The sequence below is a fragment of the Stegastes partitus genome, unplaced genomic scaffold, assembly GCF_000690725.1.
Source record: "Stegastes partitus isolate 25-593 unplaced genomic scaffold, Stegastes_partitus-1.0.2 Scaffold41, whole genome shotgun sequence".
In the NCBI taxonomy this organism is placed as follows: domain Eukaryota; kingdom Metazoa; phylum Chordata; class Actinopteri; family Pomacentridae; genus Stegastes; species Stegastes partitus.
The window spans coordinates 1,083,510-1,108,482 of record NW_007577772.1 but is presented as its reverse complement, the minus strand read 5'-3'; the positions used below and the strand labels follow the sequence as shown (position 1 = coordinate 1,108,482).

Sequence of the window (24,973 nt, the reverse complement as noted above, 5' to 3'; positions counted from 1 at the left end):
TTACCTTTCTCTCAGCGGCAGATTGGGGTTACTGAGGAAAGACAGCTGCTGCTCCAGACTGCACACGCGAAAGGCCAGGTAGCACGACGACAGGATGAGCAGAATGATACTGACGGAGGAGGAGGAGGAGATGTTAGTCACATCACATCAGGACAGTAATGACATTAGACACTGAGATCTTCTGCTGATGTGGAGGAAGAAGAGCTGCAGTGTCTGTGGATGAACACTGGGAGGCAACATTTGTCTTTGTGACGACTTGCAACAAGGCTGTACTGTCCTGGAACAACCCAGTGACCCAGTCTGTCTTAAAGGAACACAGGAGAAGTCATGATGGAGCATCTAAAGGTGTTGAATGTGTTTAAAAACAGGCTCTGGTTTGTTTATTTATACAATTCTGATTTGAAAAAAACGTACAGATGCTGCAAAATCAGAAAAATAATGAGTGTACTTTTTCATTCAATGTCTTTTAATTAAGTTAGGAGTTAATTATCAGGCGGGAATGTGTGTTGAGTTTTCACTGTCTTGCAGAAAAATGCGTCTTTTCTCTCTTTCCTCAGCAGGAGGTCAGGAGTTGCATTAGCGATATGACAGGACCAGAGAAAGACTTGTTTCTCTCTCAAGGACACTTCTGCAGAGCTGCTTGATGTTTTCTGGGTGAAGGACAGCGACCCTGATCACACGTCATCCTGCTTTACTACAGCGCAGGTGGAGCCAACAGCGATTGTCACTCGGACAAACGATCCGACGTGCTGCACAGACCGGAACATTATGGGATGTACGACGCATAACAACACTAAATAATAGCAGCTCGTCAATCTGTCCAAGTAACTAATAGTGGTTTATGTGTGATTTCCTCAACAGGGAAAATTCTCTCCATGTGTGAAGATAATCTAACTATTACTTGTAAACAGTCTAAAAGAGTTGTGGATAGTGTCCACATTAATTGTCATTATTTTTAATCTGCGGCATTCATTCTGTATATTTGGATCAGTAAAAAGATTGTTGTTTTGCAGATATTTACTGTTATTTGAAGGAAAATTGTATATATTAGGGATTATATTTGTAACCTTTATTTAACCAGTTCTCAACTAGACTGTTAAATCATTTTTGAAGGTTACTTTTGCAAATTTTCTCTGTCTTGTAAAGTAAAATTGAAAAAAAAAAACATTGCAACAGCTGCAATGGAGCTCAACCTGAGGATGGCCGCTATGTGTAAAAAGAAAAAGAAAAAAAAGATTTAATCGCAGCTGATAAACTGTGTGTGACAGAAACATTTAACAAAACCCACAACTTACACATGAATCTCTGTGTCATGAGTTTGTTGATTCCTTGGAATAAGAGGTCTGATTACAGCAAATGTGATATTTAACCTTATTCAGGCCATTTGGTTTAGCCGACAGGTATTGTTTTTTATGTTTGAAGATTTTTTATTTTTTTTTAAATATAAAAAGAAGGACATTTGTCATGCATTTGGAACCAAAAATATGTCATCTTATCAGAAAATGTAATGTAACATAGTATAATCGTATAATGAATACCAACAAATATTTTGCACATATTCTTTCTTGGGGTCCAATGGATCCCCAAAGACCTTCTATGTATGACAACATGAAAGTCCTGAACAGGGTTAAGTGATATTTTAGACCTGCTTTAGGGGGCTAATTAAAGTTTTACATGTTTTAATGTAAAATTTGCTGCAGGTTTTGTTCAGTCAAAGTGTTCCAGCAGCTCCGGTCCCCCGTGTTTGGGTCCGACTGAATGTGCCCACTATTTATACCAGCGTGTTAATGCTCCCAGTGTGTGTGGAGCTGTGAGTCAGCTGTTGGAGGAGGTGAAGGTGGCGTTGTTGGTGTCGCCGTGTCCCTCTGTATACTCACAGCAGGGTGAAGAACTTGAGCAGCTGGTACTCCATCTGGCCCAGCTCCGCCACTGGCTCTGATAAAAGACCTCTGTCCGTCTGCAGAGCTCGCTCTGGAACACAATAACACGAAACCGTCAGCGTTGTCTGAATGTACACATCCCAGCTACATTCCATAGAGTTCTAGTAATGTTGTTAAGTTTGCTTTTAGGTCTTGGAATGGTTTTAAAACGTTTCCCGAATGTTGCATTGAGAACGTCCTCAACATCAGCATCAACAAAACATGTGAACACAAGCAGAACGCTCCACCTTCAGTAATGTGTCACATTACAGGAGCGTTTTATAAAAGACATTCTGTCATCTGAGGCCTCGAGAGCATCTGGAAAACGAAAGTCTTCGAGCATTTAAGCAGCGTTTTAGGTGAGCTGGTGTGCTTGAGATACATCTAAGCAATTGTGAGGCAGGAAAGGATTATTTTTCATTTTAAAAATCTTGTAAATGTGTAACTTTGATACACAGAATTGTTTAATCAATTACTTTTAACCTTTTAGGCCTTCTAAGGTTAAAGTATTTATCAAGTTAAATGAATGTTAGATTGAACAAGTTGCGTTATTTTGTTCACGAGGACAACAAATCGGTGCATTTTATGTGACTTTATACATAGGTAGGAATACGTTTCATTTGTAGTTCAGGCTCAACTGATATATTTTACATAAATGATTTGATTATTGGGCTGCAAGATGGAGCGGTGGTTAGCACTGTTGCCTCGCAGCAAGAAGGTCGCCGGTTCGTGTCCCAGTGTCAACACCCAGGATCTTTCTGTGTGGAGTTTGCATGTTCTCCCCGTGCAGCGTGGGTTCTCTCCGGGTTCTCCGGCTTCCTCCCACAAGGTCCAAAAACATGTTGAGGTTAATTGGTGATTCTAAATTGTCCGTAGGTGTGAGTGTGTGCTTGATTGTCTGTCTCTAAGTGTAGCCCTGTGATAGACTGGTGACCTGTCCAGGGTGTCCCCTGCCTTCACCCTGAGTCAGCTGGGATAGACTCCAGCAGCCCATGACCCTAGTGAGGATTAAGTGGTGTATAGATAATGGATGGATGGATCTGATTATTTGGATTTTGCACTGAAATGTAAAAAAAGCAAAAGAAATTGTAAAAAGAGTTATAAATATAGAATGTTTCACTGTTTTTCCTTTACTATCAGTATCACACACCACCCGTATCAGACAAAATCATGAGCTCCCTGCAGCGTTTTAATCACACGTGTGTGTTCTTGTCATGTAAAGCTATTACAAAACAGGTATTTACTCAGGTTGTGTTACTAATTCATACGTCTTTTAATTACACAACTTCCCATCCTCCCTTCTCCACGTGTGATGCTCACGCACACGACAGCTCACGCCGATCGAATACCCGACACGCAATGTAGGTTAGTGTCTTGAATCGATCCTAAGCCTGTCAGCATAGAACCGTTAAACTGTCCTCAGACAACTCTGACAGCAGACATTGTTTGTGATAATCTCCGCTTAATCTGCATCCGCCCAGAGCTTTTTAATACAAGCAGCCACATGATTTAATCTCCATTTGGGGCTTAATGTGTCGTTGCGTAACGGAAACGTTTCCGTCCAAAAGCAATTACTCATTTGCTGTCTTTCTTTCTGTCGCGCTGAGACACAAAATTCAGCTAACAACGAAAACCCACAACCATAAACACCGACCACATGCTGTAGAGTGTAACCAACATTCACGCTGTTGTCCTGCAGTATAAATGACACTCTGTGGACATCATCTGTGTCCTCAGTGACTCCATATTTCATTGAGGTCAGACTACAAACTGTTACTTATCACCTATAAAACTCTCCACGGATGAGCACCTCCTCACTTGGCAGGACTCTTTAAATCTTTTATTCCCTACAAACCCCTGAGCTACATAATGCAGCCTCTCATTATGCTAAAGCTCCCATCTATTGCTTGGCAGAGCATATTCTTACAGCACTCCTGTGTTTAACCTGCACACTTTCCTTTCCCCCTACAGCTTTGCTTCATATTCCTGGTTCCGTTGCTCACTTATTACCTCAAACCGCTCGACTCAAAATATGTCACAAGACACAATAAAGCGAGAGCGTGCGGCCTTCGACGCAGCCTTGAACTTTGTGTCCGTGTAACGAGTCTGCATTTCATCACCTTCCAGCGGCTGCTCTGATTTGAAGGGCGTGTCGGCGGCGCTCAGGCTGCCGGTGGAGTTCCCCAGGAGGTCAGGAAGGGAGGAGGACACCGACACCACGGAGGGTTTCCTTCTCCACTTTAACACTGATGGGAATTCGTCGACCACCGGGAACTCGTCTGGAGTCGGGAACTCGTCCTGCGGAACAAGAGGAGGGAGCAGACGGTGTTGGAAAGATGAAAACACAGCTGCAGCACATAAAAGAGTTTCATGTCAGCTGCCAGGACACCAGTGGTGTAAAGCTGAAACTAAAGTGGTTATTAGTCATTTATTAATGCTTCATTGAAAGTTAAAAAGCCGTTACTTGCTTTAGGTTTAATCTGTCTATCTTTATTGTTCCTTTTTTGTAACAATGCAGACAGAAATGTAAAATAAAGTTATTTATTGTACAGTTATAAATGTAATCTTATTGGTTTATTAATGGTTTGTAACTGATTCATAAAAATCAAAGCTATTACTTATAAAGCTTTTAGATATATGGCTTTACATTCATGTCATCTCTTTTATTTGTGTATTTTATTATATTTCACTATTTTTATTCCTTTATTTACATATTTATATAATTTCTTATACTATTACTATTGCTACTGTTATATACCTTAGTTTTTTCGGTTCTACCTTCTATTTTCTCTTATTCTTCTTCTATTTTTTTAATTTCATACAGCATTTTTGATGCTTTTATTATTTTATCTGTTCATTATATTGATTTATTTTGTGAATCTTTTATCATGTTTAACTGTAGTCATTTTTTATTTCTGTTTTAGGTTTTGATTTGTATTATTTTATTACATTTATTTTAATCTTTCTTTTTTTAATTTATATTTGAATTAAATTTAGTTTAATCTGAGTTTTGATTTCAAGCTAAGACCCACAGGAGCCCTGATGAGAGCTACACTGAAAAGAAATCTTTGCCAAAGAAAATGATATTTGCAATTCTTTTACATTTATTTCTTAAGATGAGTGGATTTATAATAATTCAATCCATTTAACCTCAGTCAGGGGACACCAAAGCTCTATAAAACCTTTATGATATTATGCCGGCTCCGTGAACAAACACTCTTTTTTTTCTCTCTGAATATTATCAGCGGAGGTTAGAGCGTGATCAAGGACGAGCATGTTAACAGAACTTAATTATTCTTTAATACAAAAGAGTTTCTGTCGCAGAGCTGCAGCTCACACAAGGTGACTTCTGAGAGCTGTACGATACCATCTTTCCGACTCTGAGAATAACTCACTGCAAGGCTGCAGCTGCAACAGAAAGATCTATTGATCCCGTCGGTGTCAGGAGGTAAAGTCGGCCTTCTGGTCGGTGTTTCACACGACTTGTTGAAGTTCTGCTCACTTTGATTTTTACAGCTTTTAGATTTTACAATAGAGAATCAAAGGGCTTCTCACTGACCAGCGACAAGGTCGGCTCCTCCATGAACTGCTTCAAGCTCAGACTCTTCCCATTGACCTGCAGGGTGAGAGGAACTCTTTAGCTGACGAGTTCATGCAGACTGGATGAATAGGATGCACATATGTGTGTGTGTCTGACCTGCAGGTGGGTGCAGATCCTGCGGAGGACGTCATAGACGCTGTCTCTGGACAGCAGAGACACAAATACATACTGAAGGAAGAAAACAGAGACACAGAGAAGCATAATATCAGTTCATATTATACTTATTAAACAAACAGCAGAACAAAGTGATTTGTTTCAGTTTACATGCATACAGTCAAAAAGTTTGATTGACAACATAGACAACATACAGACTGATGACAAACTGAAGGAAAAGCCAACAGAAAGTGTCTCAGTCAGGTGTTGGGCCGCACAGCTTCAGTGCACCTTAACATTGACTGAGTTGATTGAAGTTTTTGGAACTCTACTGGAGGAATAAGCACCATTTTTTCTGAGAATATTCCCGTATTTGTTGTTTTGATGACGATGATCTCGTTTAGGTGTTGAGATCCGATATGATTTACTCATCTTCATCCTGATCAAATCATCCAGTGACCCTTCATGACCTGTTTATGGACGAGGGTATTATCATCCCGCAAGAGACAAATCCCATCAGGATAGAAATATTTCATCATACACTGTCAAAAAATCTAAAAACTAACAAACAAAAAACTCTTAAAAACCATCACCCGAAAATAAACTAGTTTTACATCTAAAAACAAAAAAAGATTTTCCATGGCATTAATTGTGTTTATTGTAAATGTATAGTTTAATTAAGAATCTTTATGTGTAAAAGCAATAAAATGATCTTTAATGTAGGTATAAGAACTAATGATGTAGCTCATAATGTAATGTAGTTATGTGGCAGATTATTCAAACACTGATAGAAACACATTCATGCAACATTTCTGCTGTGAAAACGTTTGTAATCATATGAGATGTCTCTCAATTAACAAACTGACCTATTTAGAATTAAACAATCAATACTTCTCTGCTGTTACATGTCACTAATGGAAACTAATTTTACAAACATATTTCCAGCACTACATTTATAATAAAGTTCTATAACTAAAACTAGAAATGTATATTTTTCTTTAAAACATTAAAAATTATCGCCAGTGTTTTTTGTTATCTTACAATGTAAATGTACAGTCTATTTTTGAAACTTTGTTAGTATTGTTGCGTATTTTAGATACAGAAAAAATCTGCAAAATAAAGCTTCTCTGTCTGATAACCCGATCGAACAGCCTTTACGCAAAAGTACAAAACTTTACATTTGTTCAAAGTTGCAGGTTTTTAATGTTCTTTTACCTTAGACATGCAAATCCAGTCTATTTTTTATAATTGAATTATTATTTTATGTTTTTCAAAAATATATAATAGAGTCTTTACAATTCCTTTTTTTTTTCCAGTGTAGGAAAAAGGTGATCACAGAAAACTTTACAAAACTTGATAGCGATTTTCAGAGACGGCTCTCCTTCGCTGTCGGGTTAAAGGGTTCAGGTTTAATTCGTCACCTGTCTGTTTGTGCAGCATCGCAGAGCGTCAACATTACTTGACGAGTTAAACTTTCATTTGGATGAAGAACACTTCAGGGATTCAAAAGCTTTAATCTGGAGCACAAAGAGGATTTTTCTAATCACACTTTTGTTCCGGTTTATTCTTTCATGAAATTATAACCGACAGGTCAGCGACGGCTTAAACAAATATCGCTCTGACCTGGATGAATATCGCCATAAAAAAGTTCATAGGAGTTTGTTTATGAGAACTGACACACTGTGTTTGTTGCGTGCACGTTATCAGTTGCTTCTCATAAACAGTCTGATGAATGTGTGGGAAAGATACGGATGAACCTGAACTTTGTGGTTACAGACACGAGCTGCGAACTTTAAACCTGGCGACCCTCGGTCAGTTTTCAGACACATGCACTGCAGTGCTCATGTACAGACGTGTGTGTTTGCGTGTGGTTATGTAATGCATATTATACAATCAAGCACACATATAAGATATTTGCCCTTGTCGGGGACGAGACATACTGCCCATATGATAAAAGCTGCATGTTTGACCGGCTTTAACTTCCTAAAGGTTGTTGCTTTAAGCTGAGCTGCTGGCCGGTGGAGCCAACTCTCTGGCCAGTGGGTTGGATTATACGATAAAGTGTTTGACTTCTGAGAACGATTTACTGTGTTTGTGAAGAACTATCTTACTCTGCTGCTTTGACCAGCTGAGACAACATGTAAACTTCAACAGAAAAGGAGGATGAAGTCATATGACCATTTTGTGTACGAGGGTGCTTCATAAAGTTCTTGGCCTCACCCGTAAACAAGCAATATAACTCCCATTTAGTGGCATAACTGGAAACCATAAAGTCTCCTATCACTGTCCACAAAAACTCAAATGTTGGAAGCAATCAAAGAAAACAGAGAGGAAAGGTTGGAGCTGGCTGCTGTTGCTCCAGGACAATGTATTCGTCCACGTAGCTCAGGTAGCAAAGGCAGCCAAATGTGGCTTTACACTGTTGCTTCATGAACTTTACTCACCCAACCTGCACCGTCGGGCTTCTATCTGTTTCCCAAACTGAACTGTGTTGTCGCCATTTCCCAAGTAATGATGAAGTCATGCGCATTGTTGAGAATCTGGAGGCTCAACATGTGACCTTCTTCCACAAAGGGTTCGAGAAGCTTGAACGTCGACGGATCGAGTGCGATTAAGTTAAAGGAGACTAAGTTGAAAAGTAATGCAGGAACCATGTTTCTCCTGTAATGGGTTCTGGTGAGTCCAAGAACTTTTTGAACCCTTGCATACAAACTGGTGACACATTAAAGGACCACAAAGAGTCTTAGTAAGGTGTTGCTCATTGATTAAGCTTCAGTGTTCGTTGATTGTCTAAGTCTCTGGAACTCTACTGGACAGATGAACACCATTCTTCCAAAAGATATTCCCTCTTTTGGTGTTTTAATGATGGTGCTGTCTGATGACCCAGAGCTGGGTTTGGATCTAGTGGCCGTGAACCCCCCACCATATGAGTCACGTCATTTCCATCAAACCAGTCAGTGGCTCCTCTGGATGGGGACACTGTCATCCTAGAAGGGATCACCTCCATCTCAACAGGATAGAAATGTTTCATGGATAAAGCTGATCACTCAGAACAGAACTTTGTATTGATTTACGGTGTCTCTTCACTCTAAAGGGGCAAATGGACCTAAACCAGCAAAATGCCCCCTACAGCGCAAAAGATATCCTTAATGTCGGGGTTATTGGTTCAGGTTGTCTCTTAATTTATCACCTGTCTGTTTTCTCCTTTTTATTTTGTTTACTTTTAATTTATCATGTTTTATTTAGAAAAGGGTCTAGTGGCATCAGTGCTGACAGCATTTTCTTGTGCATTTATCTAGAAATGTATCCTGTATTATACGTAACCTCACATGAACAATTTCCACATTTTTGCACACAGGGACTAATTCTATTACTTTTCATTACTTTGGATTTGCTACCCTTGCTAACCTTGCCGTGCTCGTGGTTCCTGTTGTGCACCAAAACACCAACTCACATCCCTTGTACGTGAAAATGTACTTGGCAATACAGACGATTCTGAAGAAAGGAATTGTTGAGATTAACAAAAGTGTGATTACTGAAGACCACCAGCACGATTAGTCACGATGTACAGCCAGTGGTATATGTATAAATGACATGACAGTGTAGCACGAGTATCTTCTAAACACATGCTTGTTCTGCACAGTGTGACTCCCGTAATGTTGAACAGTCAGCTGCTGTGTGTTCATGTGTGTGCTTTGGCAACAGTCTGCAAGTATCTGTGTTACAGCTAGAAAGAATATTCTGTCATATACTAGTATTTTCATGTATTGAAGGTAAAAAAACCAAAACAAAACTTGATTATATGCTAAAGATCTGTCATTGGAGCAGCCGGAAATGACTTTAAATGTCGTGAGATTACAATAAAATGTGCCTCTACAGAAACATGTCTGTTATAAAACATTAAACTTGAAAACTTTAAAGCGCAAACGCTCGAAAAATCGTTCTTTTAATTTAAAAACCGCTCCACTCGCTAATACTTCTAATACGTGTATGTGACACGTTTAATGCATCAGTTATTGTTCAATCTCATTCCGCTGCACATTTGAGTTAATAACTCCGAGTTTCAGCTGCAAATCGCTAAAAACGTCGACGTGCTCGTGTTTTGAAAGACAGAGCCTCGTGGGCGTCGATGGTGGGAGGTTTTTTGATGAATCACAGCTTCAAATTGCTTATTTGTGTGCTCAATATTGTTGTATTATTCCCTCAATTTAGCAAATTAGGCATTCAAATGACTCAGTTTCCCCCGTCTCTTTTCTCTCTTGCAGAAAGCACGCTGCATGCAAATGATTAATTCATTAAAACATTTCTCACCCTCTGGGCAACATGCGTTTGCAGTGGTCTGTTTTTGTGAGGCGCTAATTGGCAGTCGAAGATAAATTACACATGTGCTACTGTTGCTTATTGGCTATCAGTATTCTGGGGGTTGGGAGGACAAAAGGGCAAAAGCTGAAAGGTACAAATTGTCTTTGAAAGTGCCGCCTGATGAGAGGCTGGTGTGACAGGAAGTGAAGAGGCCCTTCTGAACATTGCAGTAACGGTTGACAAAAAAAAAAAAAAAACCCTTCACCTTCTTTGGCCACCAGCGCTGCGTCTATCTATAGCATGGTGTTGTGTTCTTTTTCCATCACAGCTCTTGTGGAAAACACAGCCATGTCGCGCTAATCAGCACAAGTATTTCAATCTACAGCCGCTGTGACGGAAGTGTTTACCTTCTGGCCGGTGTCGGTGGTGATAGCCAAGCCGTTGGGCACCAGGCCGGCTGTTTTGTGCTTCTTCACCAGCCTCACGGAAACTACAGGGATAGCCACCTAGAGGGGATGGAAGAAAGGCAAGAAGGTGACATTTATAAAGAGATATGAGGAGATGAAGTCTTAAAAAAAAAAAAAAAAAAAGGTGACGAGATAGTGAGAGCTAGGATAAAACCCCATTATGATTAAATAAATGGCAGCAAGGGAAGGCAGACATTAAAACACGCTCAAGAAAGAGGCAGTAGTGGACATGAATCGTGTCTTATTTCAGTCAGAATGCGAGGAATGTGGTCTCAATAAGTAGCTTATTGTCACCGAGATGTCAGGAGAGGTTCGGTTTCAGGGAAATGAAGGAAAAGGTACAATGCACGGCATCAAAGAGAAAAGATCACAATGCTGGTTGAAGGTTAAAGGTTCCGTAAGTCGACCCGTTCTCCACTTCGCAGCACCGGCGTACAGAACGAGACGTTTTTCTACGTGCGAGAAACTTGAAGTCGGCCCGTAATCCTGACTGACTCCCAGTCAAATAAGTTGTCAAGTTGTCCAATCGGCTTGTCAAGACTGCGACGGGGAGTCAGTCGGTTCAAGTTTCTCAGTCACTTTGAGTTTATTAAGCTGTCTGTCAGTCACTCCTACCTTGATGTCCTTTCCGAAGAGGTTGGCATAGAAACACAACCAGTTTCTGGAAATGTAGAGTCGGCCTTGTAGAAGAATATCTCTGAGGAGAGCGCAGGAGTACACTGAGAACAGAACAGACAAAAACACTGTCAGCCGCTGTACACTGGATTAAGAAAAGTACACAATACCAAATCCTTCTCGTGCCTCGTCGGTCTTTTTCTATAAATATTCACCTCTTAAGTTTCACATTTTAGGGTTTATTTTGATGCGTTGCAGATAGCTTCAAAGTTTACCATATATCAGGCAGAAATGTGCAAACAGAGGAGTTGATGCTGTGCAGGAGAAGCTCGGCGTCCTGAAATCTGAGCGTTTCTGAGCTTAACCAGGTGGCAGAGCTGAAGCAAGATCGATCAAAAGGTGGACGTGGTGCCAAGAGAGCCATTTACAACAAATAATAAGCAGCAGAAATGATTTAGAAATCCATGTTCCTTAACCGTTAAAGCCCTTCTCCAGATGTAGATTTAACCCCTAAAAATTAACCTCCGCATATCAAAGCGACATATTCAGACGTTGTTTCCATGAAGATGATCCCTTCCTGTTTTAAATGGCTTAAACGTAACTAAACTGTTGTTTCCTCCAGATTTTTGTTGTCTCCGCCTCTCTCTTCACTCACGCCTCCTGGCTCGCTGCAGCTCGAGCACACCAGCTCACCTTAAACACTGTAAAACGACTCTACCCACTACGCAGTCACAAGTTATGATATTGGAATAATTCATCCATACATGTTCAAACTGGAAACTGACTCTAAAGAAGAATAATAATACAGAAGCTCCGCCCAAAAAACTGAAGTTGTGACATCTGAAACCTTCAACGTCTGAATCAGTGTGTTTGAAACTGTCCCTGGTACGCTGCAGTTTCAGGGTGGAAATGCCTAGCCCTGTCATTGAAAGCTTATTTTGCTCAAGATACATGTTATAAAATGTGAAAAAAACCCATATGGACATGCTAACAATGAAAACACTTGATGTTAACCAGAGGAGGTTGTTAAATCAGGTATTTTGGTTCACAAATGTTGTAAATGCTGTGTGCTTGTAGCTGCCTTGCAAATGTTAGCCACCTGAGTTGTGTCTGAAATCACCCCTTTTTACTTTGTAGAGCTCTAAATTTAGAGTCTTCAATTCTGAATAGGTAAATTATTCTGCTGTAAAGTGCCTTCAATGGGGGAAAAACAAAACAAAACACAGTGTCCACAGAATGTACGTTACTTCCCAATAACAATCCCTGAATGTACCAGTGACAAAATGATCGTCATGTAACATTGTGTTGGTGACTGGTAAATGTCTGGAATATTCATTTCAAATCGGAGGAGTTATGGATGAGGAAGTGATTTCAGACACTACTTTCAGAATTAAAGCGCTTGAACCTGCACTGAACACTAGAGAGTTGTTTGCAGTCGCTGAAGCTAAGCTAGCTGCTGCTACTGGAAGGTCAGTAAAGCCCTTTAAACTGTACAACTGTATCGTTGTTTAAAATCCTTCTTGTTATTGATTTAAAACCTAAAAACTCATCTCTGTGAAGTTTATTTCCCATTAAAATAAACCCTTCCCGCTTTAAAATGGCTAAAATGCAACTCTCCACTGTTGCTTCATCTTGAATACATACATTTATTAATTCTCCACCTCTATCTCCACCCTACCCCTGCAGCTGAAGCACACCAGCTCACCTACAACCCTGTAAAACTACAATCTGAAAAAGAAAAATTCAAAAAAAAAGTATAATTTTACACAAATATTAGTTCCGTAAGTTTGTTACTGAAACAAACTTAAGGAAAATGTCTTAAATAGTAAAGATGCAAAGTGTGGAGGATTGTGTTGGAGTACCTCATGGAGCTGGGGGGAGAAATTAAAGTTTACAGTAATAATGAGGTAGTAATTGCCCAACACTGCTACTAATGTCTCATTACAGATTCATTCATGTGACAAAAAAAAGTAATAATTTAGCTGTTACATTGCTACAAATGTGTTAATCGGACCATACTAACATCAGTTGTTCTACTAAACAAGCAGTCTGTAAATTAAAGATATAGTAACACTATAATGACATAAAACAGAAAATTCCCACATGAATTTGTGATTGATTTTGGTTGATTAATTGCCACCATGTTTGATTAATCAGCCGAATTTCTGTTGCTTGACAAACTGACACATTGATTGATGGATTCACCTCCAGATGACATTAGTAGCAAAAATCTCATACCGGTCATTCTACCTCAGTTCACCACATTAAAAAGAGTTCATGCCTGACTACCTTTCATTTAAAAAATAAAAAATAAAACAGTTTAACATTGATTGAGTTGCTCATGTGTATAATCTGGGGTCATAGGTGACATTAGTTTGTTAAGAAGGTGAAGTCATGTGAATTTCTGTTGTTTTCTTGGCATCAATCTGTGGATCAATGTTTGAAAAGCCATAACTTGAGAAATAATGAAATCAAAGCTCTGAAATTTTGCAGGTTAATTATCATGTACACATAGTCTCCAATGATACAACCCTGCTTTGATCGAATGATACAATCCAATTATTTCATGGTGCAAATTTGGTTAAAAAAATCTCCAGCTTTTTTTCTACTCCAACCATAAAACCTTAATTTTTCACCCAAAGAGCTAGTTTTTTCCCCTGTGATTGGCACCAATATGAGCTTTAAAAAAATGTAGAGTCAGAAGCAGACTTCATCAGAAAAAAACGTTCAGGCATGAGGCATTCTGCGAATTGAGGCGGGATGACCCACATCTAATAAAACACTAATATCTGCATCATGAAACAGAGCACAAGCACAGAGTGAAACAGCATTGACAGTACCTTTCATGAGGATCTCATCCTTGGGCACGCACTGGAACAGTTTGTGGTACTGCGAGTTGTACTTGCTGACAGTCTGTGCAGAGGGACAGGGCAGAGTCATGAGCAGCTCCTTGGCGGACCGGCCTGCCTGCACAGCGCCGGCACCACCTCCACCACCGGCCGCTCCGCCGCCGCCACCACCACCGCCGCCGCCGCCACCGCCACCGCCGGCCACTCCGGCTCCGCTCGGCGCCGACACCACCACCCTCTCCCTCAGAGGACGCGAGCTCTGCACCAGGCTCAGCACGTTGGCACCGTAAACACAAACACACTCGCGCACATCGAAGGCCTGGAGCAAGCCGCTGCAAGACACACACTGTTCCCCTGCAGCCGGTCAGTGACGGGCTCGACTGCCTCCGTGCAACTACCTCTAGTCTACGTGCAACACACACACACACCTGGATCTAATGTGCACACACACAAACCTACACACGCAAACACACTACAGGCTTACAGCAGCAACGCCTCAGTTTACAGCCACTGAGCTCTTTCCCAACTACAAGGTTCTCTTTCTCTGTCTCAAATACACCTCCAGTGACTCTACACTTTGCAGCACCCAGCTGACACCCTCCCTCTCCTCCTCCTCCTCCTGTGCACACATACACTCACTCTGCCCTTCATCATCCTGAGCTGAGAAAACACTCACAGGTACTCCTCACTGCTCTCACTTTATCTTTCTTTGCCTTCCCTCTGTCACTTTCTCCTCCTGCCTGTCTCTCTGTGACACCTAAAATTCCTGCCTTTTTCAAAAATCACACATTTTCCTCCCTGAAAACCTTCATCCTCCACCTCTCGTCTCCCCTCCTGCAGCTCTAAATATCTCTGCCGCCAGATAATCTCAGCCCGCTCCTCTTGTCCTGCTCTCTATCTCGTCTTTCCCTCAGCTCGTATCTGCTCGGTTTGTTGTTGTCTCCCCGCTCCTGTTTTTGTCTTTCTATTAATAGCTCGTGCTGGAGTCGGCTCCTGTCCTCGGGACTGTGGCGCGAACAGTAGCTTACAGTAACACACAAGGGCTCCGCCGCCGCCGCTGGGCAGCAGCTCATGTTAGCCAGTTAATAATCTGCACATTGAACTCATAGACGAAGTGATGTGAGGGGATAGTCTGTGGCGTGGTTGCAGTATTTCTACTACAGTAGGATACATCAAAACTAGTCTGAAGTCTAGTCATCCAATGGTGCAAAATGATGGAATTCAGCAGTTTGATCGCACTAAGCAGCAACTTTTTTTCACTATAGCATGAAAAGATTGCAGCTCTATGAGAAAAGCAAGGAGGAAAAAGCATTGTGCTCAGATAGAAATGTAAAAACTGATGGCATCAATGTCCAACATGTACATAAAGGGAGGCTGCATGGCCAAATCAGTTCCTTTTATTCAGTTTCCAGTGTCAGAATTTAGCACCGCAGACAGGGAAGGTGTTGTTTTTATAGGGGATGCCACTTCTGTTGAGCACAGGCATGAAGAGAATACAACTGGTTGGACTTGCAAGAATCACAGATGCAGTTAGACTCACCGAGCCCCTGTAACATTTCTTCACATCTTCATAGGACAGGTCTTCAATCAGCTGAAACCTGAAATTAAAAAAGGAAAACTTCATTTAAGTGGCATTTCCTCATTTTTACCTCTCAAAAATTAGCTTAAATCACACAGAACATCTACAAATGTGTAGAAAACTCAAAGGAATCTATTTCAAAATATTCATTCGAAGGCAGCTTAACAAAGCCAAAAACCGTCTTTGGCAGCACAACAAACGGCGGTGAGCTTGTGTGCACACGTACAGCGTGCATGCATACATTTCATAACAACCCCAGCTGAGTCAAAGCTTCCACATGAACGCTTCATCATCGGCGTGTCCAAAACTGCAGAGATGAACGATGTCACAACACAACATAATCAAAGATAAATATTGAGCTGCTGGAACGTGCCAGAATATTATCCTCTTTTAATGAGCACGCACACTCAGAAACACACAAAGACATGAGTGGCATCGAGCTCCCCTCAGGAGGAATATTCAGAGTGGAGCAGCAGATGTCACAGCATGATACTCATATCTACTGCTGAAGCACCCAGCAGATAAAACACAGTATAATCAGACCTTTAAGGAAAATGTCACTGGAATGAGCTGCTGTTCCAGTTAAAGCAGCAGACGTCAACAATAAAGACTGAGAGGCGACACATTCCTTTCTTGGAGACTTTTTCTTTCTTCCAGCATCTTTCTGAGAGCGCCAGGTGATTGACAGCGAGATGCTGATGTGAAAACGCCGCTGCGGAGGGAGATACCGATGAAACAGAAGCTCTGACGGAAACCAAATGGCAGCTTCCTGTGCGCTGTGAGGAATTATCTCAACTCTGCGGACGCCTTTTCTCACACCGTGTGCATTAATGGGACGATCAAATGCAGAAAGTGAGCGTCAAGGCGTTAGGCGTCGCCATCAAAGTCTTTGCTCTTGTAATGTGAAAAGTGAAAACGTTGCTGCGTAAGAACAGCGAAAAACAGTCAGACGTGTCTTTTTTTATTATATTTATAATCACAGCTGGAGTCACGATTTTTAAAGTACTTAGGAATGTACATTTTATAATACTTAAAACATCCACTCCACCATGTTTGATATAAAAAAGCTGCACTTTGTGTTTCACTACATTTAGCCAATCAGGTAAAGTTACTGGATGGTTATTAATTATATGCATTGTTATACATTTAACAGTATTTAACATCATTTAATGAACATTGATAACATCAAAAAAGCTGCTTACATGTAAACAGCAGTGCACCTTTAACAACTCAGTAACATATACAGCATGTGATTAACATACCACTCAAGTTTTGGTTTAGTTGTTTAGTTTTATTTCAAAAAGATTTCAAACTAGGGGTGGACTGATGTGTTATTTTCAGACAGAAACTGATATATATGGGCAGTAAAAGTGAAAATCGTGGTCTGAATAACACTTAACTCAATGGAAAACTTAATTGGTTTGCTTTTATTTATGTTTTCCGTGTGTTTAATTAAAAGATAACTTTTACTCAACTCAAGAAAACTCCTAAATAACACTTTATAAATGAATTTATTTTGTCTGGAATTATTTTAAAAAATGAAATAATTGGAAAAATGCTGAATATCAGACCTGTGATATTGCAATGGATTTAAATATATATATCACAGCTACTACATTATAATACCAAGAACTAAACCGCTCCACTACTGAAATACAAGAGCAATAACTCCTCTTTTTATTATTCATGTCGACTAGCTCTATAGATCAACAGGCCACTCAGACGTGTAGCATTTGCTTCTGCTGCAGTATCTTAAGAAGATCTCGTGTGTGTGGCATTCAAGGGCATCTTTAAGACAACTTTTGCGAGCTTGTCTTTTTAAAAAGCCATCTGGACACATTAGAGCTGGAGTCAGTGGTTTTAAGGTGTTGAATGATAAGCAACTGATTTCTTCTCCAGATATTGCAACATGGCTGCTGATTTAAACAGAAATGGGATTTTTTTTCCCCCAACAACACAAGTATAGAAGTGATTATGTAGATTTAGCTACGATCTGTGGCCACAAGCATGTTCCATTAACATCCGCAGATCATGATTTGTAGGCTCGGGGCATCTTTGTAGCACCACAATTATTCATTTCTAATTATATGTTTTGACACATTTTACCTGCATCAAAAAAACTGCAGCTCCTCAGATAAAACCCATAATATCTGGATTTACTGCTGAGCCCTGGTGGCTGTCAGCCAGCTCATAGAAGTAACAGTCAATTAGTGCAAACTTAAAAATCCTTACTAGCCTTATTAACTGTTAGTATATAGACACTGTATTTCCTAGAGCAAATACAGTGTGTTTACATATTTACATACAGTCATGAACCATACATGTCATGGCAGTCTTGAGTTTCCAATAAACTCTTCATTTACTGGGAGGGAATCACTGAAACTAGTGATGCACGATATTCAAATTTCAGGCCGATATCAATATCCGATATTAGGTTTCTGATATCGCCGATAACCGATATTATCAATGTCGATATTCAATTTTTGTTCACACTGAAAAATGAGTATAAGTAAGCACTGTGATAACATGAAAACTATTCAAAAGAAGCCCATACCAAATTAGACCACATAGTCTTCTTTATTACGTAACAAAAGTAAAACATATTTTAACATATTTAACATTCAAGTCCACGACCATTTAAGTAAAAACATCTGTGAAATAGCAGCAATATCAAATGTAGAGACGAAGGCACTAATGTTAGACCATCATCGGTTTTTCACATCAACTAAATTTGTTCATCTGACCGTTACTGATATATCGGAAAAAACAATGATATCCGCCGATACCAATGCGGTCGCCGATATATCATGCATCCCTAACTGAAACCCATAATAATACTGTATTCTGGTTCTTTCATAGATTTATTATAGGTCTTCTGGAAATATGACCAAATCTGCTGAGTCTAAAATATAAACACAGCAAAGCTATCATTTGGTTATTCGGCCATTTTTTACCTCGACTGTGCTCCTTTGATAGCCGTCCACAAGCTTCTGGTTGTATCTCTGAACACTCCTCTCCACAGAATTGGTGGAGCTAACCTACATTTGTTCATGAATATATGTTGTATATTAATGTTTCATGAAAATCTAATTTTCAGAATGGCCCGCGCTATGACTCTGCATCAGCACCGCATTTGTATTCTCCTCGAACGGCGTCCTTTCCTGTGTACACAAGGTGCCATTATGTTAAAACCTCCCTCTCTGCTGCCCTTGTAGCAGCAGGACAGTCAGAGGCTCGGCTCTGATGAGAGATGCTCCTCTGGGTAAGAAGATAGCGTGACCTCTGTCCCTAAACAACTCTCCCCGACTCTGTTGTTTCTTTCCGTGCAGCTCTTTGTCACGGCCGAGATGAGAACGGCAAACTCTGACCGCCGGGGTGTCTGTCGCGATGACGCCAAAGATAATTATGTCTGGGGAAATGCTGATTTCTGTGTCTGAGTGCACTGCAGAATGGTCCATTTAAATTTGATGTAAGAGTGAGAAATCACCACTATGAGAGATGATTTGATTTGGAATGGAAATGGACGAAGCGGTTTGGTACACAATGTAAGAAATGTGAGACGAAATAGGACAAATAATGACTCTAATATGAACCAATAGCTGCTAAAATGAGTAATAAAAAGTTCTCTTGCTCTGTAGCTCACAAATAACATGCCCTGAGGTGTTTTATCTTTTTGCATTAACTGATGAACTTCATTTAATAACATTTTACTCACATGATTCCAGTGAAAAATGGTTCGTAATAACATCAAATTACAGCTGAGCCAAAACGTGACAACAGCTCCGTCTCCAAAACAACGGACCAAACCTCATCTGCTGACGAAACGTACGTGGTCGACAGATACACAAATAGATGCTAAGTAGACGCTAAGCTGGGATTGTTCCGTCAACAATATTACTGAATTTCCATAATAGTAAAAGTAGTAATCTCTTCCGGGGTTGTTGCAGCGGATTGTAAAGTGCTGTACATGTGTTTCTTTTATGCTTTTATAAATGTGCACAGTTCAATCATGGTGTGTTAAAGCGCTTCTCCTTTCCCTGCTTCTCCAGAATCACCTAACGAGCAAGAGGCCAAGATCCAGAGCGCCGCCGAGAAAAAGATCCAAACAGGGTCACAGTGTCAGAGAGCAGAGGAGGCTGACAGATGCTGTGGCTGCCTGCTGTGTGTTTGTGTGTGTGTGTGTGTGAACGTGTGTGTTTGTGGATGTTGTTTTGCAGCAGAACACTGCAGCTGTGTGAGCTGTGCCGGCTCCCCTGCTGGAGATGCTGGACGCCTCACAGACACTTAAAGCAGTGACTCATCAGTCAACCTTCACCTTACAAAGCGTGTTTGAGCTGAAGCTGAAATAAAGTTTCGCTGTTTCCAGTGAATCTCGTTTGTCTTTCTGCTTTGGTGAAGAAATGTGGAATCTAACAACTTTAAATTACACTTTGTTCCTTTACACTGGTGTTCTGATCTCAGTAAAGGTGCAAAAAGTAGGTTTACTACTCATTTAGCTTTATGGGTCTGATGTTATGACAACTACTGTCTTCAAAACTTTCTGCTGCAAGTCAGTCGCTGTGTTCTAATTTTCGAGTTAAGTCAAGAAAAGAAGAGTAAGTCTAATGGCAAAATTACTTTTTACATTTGGGTAAAGCATAAAAAGTTTAAGTTGACTTCCTTTAGAAATTAGCTGCAGCCAAACAAACTAGAGAAATTAAATGATGTAGGTGCATCTAACTTAAACCACCTTTTATTCTGGGGCACATCATTCACATCATTCTTGAGCAGTTTGGTACCTTTCGATTTTAAGTTTGAGTTTAGCATCACATTATAAGGTTAATTTACTTACAAAATGTTCATACGGTGTAAATTATTGTTAGAAAAAAAATGAAAAAATGTGTGTGTGTATTTTTAGTTAAACAAATAAATATTTCATTATTTTTTATTTTAAATATACATTTCATACATTTTTTTTAACTGAATTTTCCCATTTTATTTTTATTTTTCCTGTAACTTTGAAACACAAAAAACATCAATATAATTACAAAAACAGACTGCAAATTTACATGTCTAATAAAATACCATTAAAAACATGATACTGTAAAATTCCTATTTTTTGTTACAGAATTAATTTTAAAGGCAAAATTTTGTGACTTAAAAACTATAAAATTCTAAACTTTTTAATGATTAAAATTACTATAAATTGACATCTGTTTATTTAATAGATGAAACTGTTAAATTCATGTTTAATGCCGTAAATATATTTATAAAATTACAAAAATTCCTGTAATTTTTTTTATTTGTTTGTTGGTTGAATGAGAGGTATCTATATGTAAATATAATATTTAACTTATTTTAAACATTTAAATATCATTAATTAAACTTGAAAAAGCAAAACAACCAAACAGGATCTCATGAAAAATGAAGGGCAGAAAATGCTTTTAAATTGTGGGAAATTACAGTATTTTTATGAGATTTTCTATTATTTTCCAGTATGTTTTGGCACCCCGGCTGCCAGAATATTATTGTTTTATGTAGCTTTTTTTTTGCTCCTCTACATGCTGAAGTTCACGTCTACTGTATGATGTATACCTCCAAAGCTCATACAACATAATTTTAATGCAGATTACATGAATTCAGGCAGTAGGACAACTAAAGAAACTAATCCAAACTGAATTACAGCAGTAACCAGGCCATCAGACGAGTTCTAAACTACCCTCTGTTTGACCTTTCCAACATTTAATTATTTTATGTAGCTTGTCCTAGATGTGCAAATTCGCCATTTCCCTCATTAAAATCCGCCTCCTGGAAAATACATCCCATCATCTTGTGACCATGTTATGAACAACGGTGCATGTGTGCTTCTCTTCCTGCCTGCTGGTTTCCGCCTATAAATAGGCTGCACAGCTCTCAGGTGGAGAGAAGAGAGTGATTATTAAAAACACAGGCGTCTCTGTGGGGACCGGGCGGCTCTCTGGTCCTCGCTCTCCCTCTCCATCTGTCTCTGCCTTTTACCCGAGATCCAGGTCTTAATCAATACCGCTGGTACATCTAAGCGAGTAAGAAGAACAGCGCTACAGGCAATTCCCACACTGCCGTTAGCAGATCTGTGAATCTGGCTGAGGTAGAGCCTTTTTTTTTCTTTTTTCACCGGATAAACAAGGTCATGTTGGAATGATACGGATATGGATAGCTTCACCAAAATGTCCCCTTGTGTTTATGTTGGATATTATTCAGAGGGTTTCACATTTACAGGTCCAGGAGGAAAAGGTCCAATTTTATATGTGAAGTAAAAACAAGCTAAAGCAGAAAATTATGTTGGTTTCCAGGTGGATCATAATGAATATATGTATTGAAACTGTCAGAGTCCAACATATAATAACCCAACAACTGTCTGAGATCACCATTTCAGAAGCTGTTGTGCAGAAATTAAACCAGCCCCGTGTTTCAGCTTACACCCCGGCGAGCAAAGCAAAATGCTGCCTTCCTGAAAGTGTGTTTGTGTGTGTGTGTGTGTGTGTACGCATGCGCTTTTTTGTCCGGGTATCACAGTGCCCTTGGCTGTGAGGCAGAATAGTGAAACTAATTACAAGCTCAAAGAATCCTAAATTGAATCCTAAATTAGAAAGCGAACACCTCCCATCGGTGGCCGGCGCGGCAGTGGACTCGCAGTCAATAATTTAGCTGCAGGAGAAGAAACTGGGACTGAGAGCGCCGAGAGAAGTTGATAGAGTCTGTGTGAGGCTGAGGGCCGTGAAAAAGAGTTTAAAATCAAAGTATCGGGTTCAGATTAGATCAGAGTTCTCATTTGGAACGAGGCTTAAAACAGTTCGTGCAAGTGTGTGGTAGTTAACTTGTCAGCTGATGTTTTAAACTCTAGGCTACGACTACTACGTCAGCCCAGCTAATTTTTAACTGACAAAAGGCAAGCGTCACATGTTGAGGGTTTTTTTTGTCACATACTGGGATATTGCGCACCTGGAACTCAGCAATAGCATCTATATGTCACATAATTTTCCTTATTGGCAATACCTGCAGAGTGAAGTACAGCCCAAACTTTGCCATTGAGGATATTATGGAAATCCCAGCGCTTATAACAAACTACATAACACAAGAGCAGCTTGGACCATTTGGATGAACTTTTTAAAACATTTTTACAGCTTTTATTGGAGCTGTTAACATAAGAGGATGTTAACTTTTCAGGAGATGGAACAACAGTTTGTTTCAATTTTAAATATTTCACATCCCGAGAACAAGCAGGTCGCTTTTAGAAAGAAACAGCAAGTTTAAGCCTATCATTAATAGAATTAATCAGATCAACAACATCAAAATCAGCAGTGTTTCCTGGTTATTCTGTGTGAATAATCAGCTGAAATACACAATCTCTGTAGTATCCCTGCTGTGGAGAATGGTTGGCTGCACTTTATTATCATTCTGGTATAACTGAGGAAAAAAACTAAATGTTCAGGCTTGTGTGTATGTCTTGTACCAATAACAGTCATCGTGGGTGGTGCTAAGCCCAGGATGCAGTGATGGTGCCCCTGCAAATAATGCTGGGGGAATTGTTTTGGTGGAACATTTGCACCATGGGGTGGGAGCACTGTCAATAAAATGGCTAGTTCACCCTAAAGACCAAGCGACCAAGTGCCTTTCATAATCAAAACTTGCCATTTTCAGTGTGTAGGCTGCTGTCTGGATGCTGTTGTTTAGCACAGCAAAGGGTGTTTTGAAGACAGTAACTTGAGCCATGTGAAATGTGCAGCAGAGATGGCAGACTCATACCGAGTCAGACTACACGCCATAAAACCAGATAGTTTTTATGTGTATTAACTACATTCACTGTGATTTCTAACATGACAACTGAAGCAAATGAAATGTCTAATAGTTGCTCAAGAAGAGAAACCTGCTGAAAAGTATTAGCTAATTCTTAGATGCTAGCTTTTAGCATCATTTTGCTCATAGTTTCTATTTTACAGCATATTTAACGCTTAAGTCTCCCTCTCAATAACATTCACCATTTCTAATAAGGTTGCTCCATACACTCACTGCCCAGCACCAGTATACAGTGGAGCAGTTAGCAATTAAAAGGCTAGATGCTAAATATGAGTTGGTGTAGACCAAAATGGAGCTAAATAGAGAGTGAATACTCACTTTTCAGTGAGCAAGAAACATGTTTAGCGATATGAAAATGATTGTTGGTGTTCTTAAGTGTGTCTTATAGCATAAAGATAAATGAACCCTCTATGATATCACCCACTGGTTTCCTGAACAGTGACTTAAAGTTCAGTGTGGTGACCGTCGCCATATTGGTAGTGCCGGCAAATTTAAATGCTGGCAAAGAGGTAAAGATTTAGTGGAACTGAGATGGGCAGAATCAAGTCTTGTTGCTAAAACACAGCACCGACTTAAAGCAGCTAAGCCCCCAATGATGAATAACTTTAATCCTTAATACAGTTTAAATGGGTGAGTTATATAAAAATACACCCTCCCTACAGTTGTCATGAATGGGAAAATTAGCTATACAGACTAAAATCATTTTTAATACGAGGCTGTAAGCATGTTTCTACCTGCTGTAAAGTTGGTCATTTTAAAATTTGGGGATTGACTCACTTTTGGAGGCTGCGTCGAGTGGCCATTTGAGGAACTGCATTTTTTGGTGCTTAATTTTTCAGCCCTGGAAGTTGTCACTTGGCAGAAAATCAAGTGTTTGGGAACTCATGTGACAACTTTATAGTGTTATTATTATCTTCTTATGGTGTTTTTCTTTTATGATACTGTAATATTTACTCTGAAATATGACTTGTGGCTAGAGGGGAGTGTTGAGGTGAGTTGGGCAGTGAACAGGGATAAAAAAAAAATACACTCATATTGCTTACCGACTATTCAAGACTGACATGTGTATAAAGTGTTCAAGTCCCTCTCATTCACTGAGTCGACTAACACACCATGCTTCAGCGCTAAATCCCATCCCCGAACAGATTCCCCGGGATTACACTGCTCCTGCTGCGAATCCTTCTTACGTAACGCACCAACACACATGCATTCTGTCTGCAGACGCATGCGGATTAAAACACTTTATTACTAGTATAACTGCAGCACATTTTCTTCATTGAGGCCTCAGTGGGGACGAGAAAAAAAAAAAAAAAACCTTTGTAAATCTCTGTTTGCAGTCCCTATTACGTGCATGTGTGTGTGTGTGCATTTGACCATTGTTTGACATCAAATACAACTGAAATAAAAGCACAAAATCAGTGCTGTGAAAATAAATCTCCCAGGGCTGTAACCCATGACCATGCACAGGATACAGATGGTGTGTGAAGGTGGGGGGTGGGTGGATGGGGAGGTAGAAAAAAAACTGGAAAGACAGCAAGTGTTGCGGAGCAGTGTGTGTTTTTGTGTGAGAAATTTGCCTGAAGTGGCCGTGTGTGTCGTCGTCTTTGGAGGGCTCCAGGTCCTGTGTCGAGATCAGGCCTGTTTCTTCACTCTGCTCCTGCTGCTCAGTCATGCTCCTGGCCCTGGATACACAAACACACAGCTCTATGTTAACAGCAGGCACCTCTCCGCTC

The 24,973-nt window shown here is 40.0% G+C and overlaps 1 protein-coding gene across 1 annotated transcript; it reads right to left on the bottom strand.

Annotated features, from left to right (window-relative positions):
- Window positions 1-24,921, bottom strand: gramd2aa (GRAM domain containing 2Aa). Its single transcript, XM_008304694.1, has 10 exons — window positions 24,818-24,921; window positions 15,387-15,444; window positions 13,838-13,910; window positions 10,998-11,101; window positions 10,323-10,421; window positions 5,617-5,688; window positions 5,479-5,535; window positions 4,040-4,217; window positions 1,878-1,971; window positions 1-109 (listed from the first exon to the last, which is right to left on the bottom strand). Exons 1-10 carry the CDS (start codon window positions 24,910-24,912, stop codon window positions 1-3), a joined length of 939 nt encoding a protein of 312 aa, XP_008302916.1. The 5' UTR covers window positions 24,913-24,921.
- Between the last annotated feature and the right edge of the window lie 52 nt (window positions 24,922-24,973).

Bases quoted from the DNA above. Each gene is read 5' to 3' on its own strand.
- gramd2aa (XM_008304694.1), bottom strand. From the start codon at position 24,912: ATGACTGAGCAGCAGGAGCAGAGTGAAGAAACAGGCCTGATCTCGACA. The intron at 15,445-24,817 runs GCAAATTTCTCA...TTTTAATTTCAG, and splicing joins GACACACACGGCCACTTCAG to GTTTCAGCTGATTGAAGACC. The intron at 10,422-10,997 runs GTAGGAGTGACT...CATCCCCTCTAG, and splicing joins TCTTCGGAAAGGACATCAAG to GTGGCTATCCCTGTAGTTTC.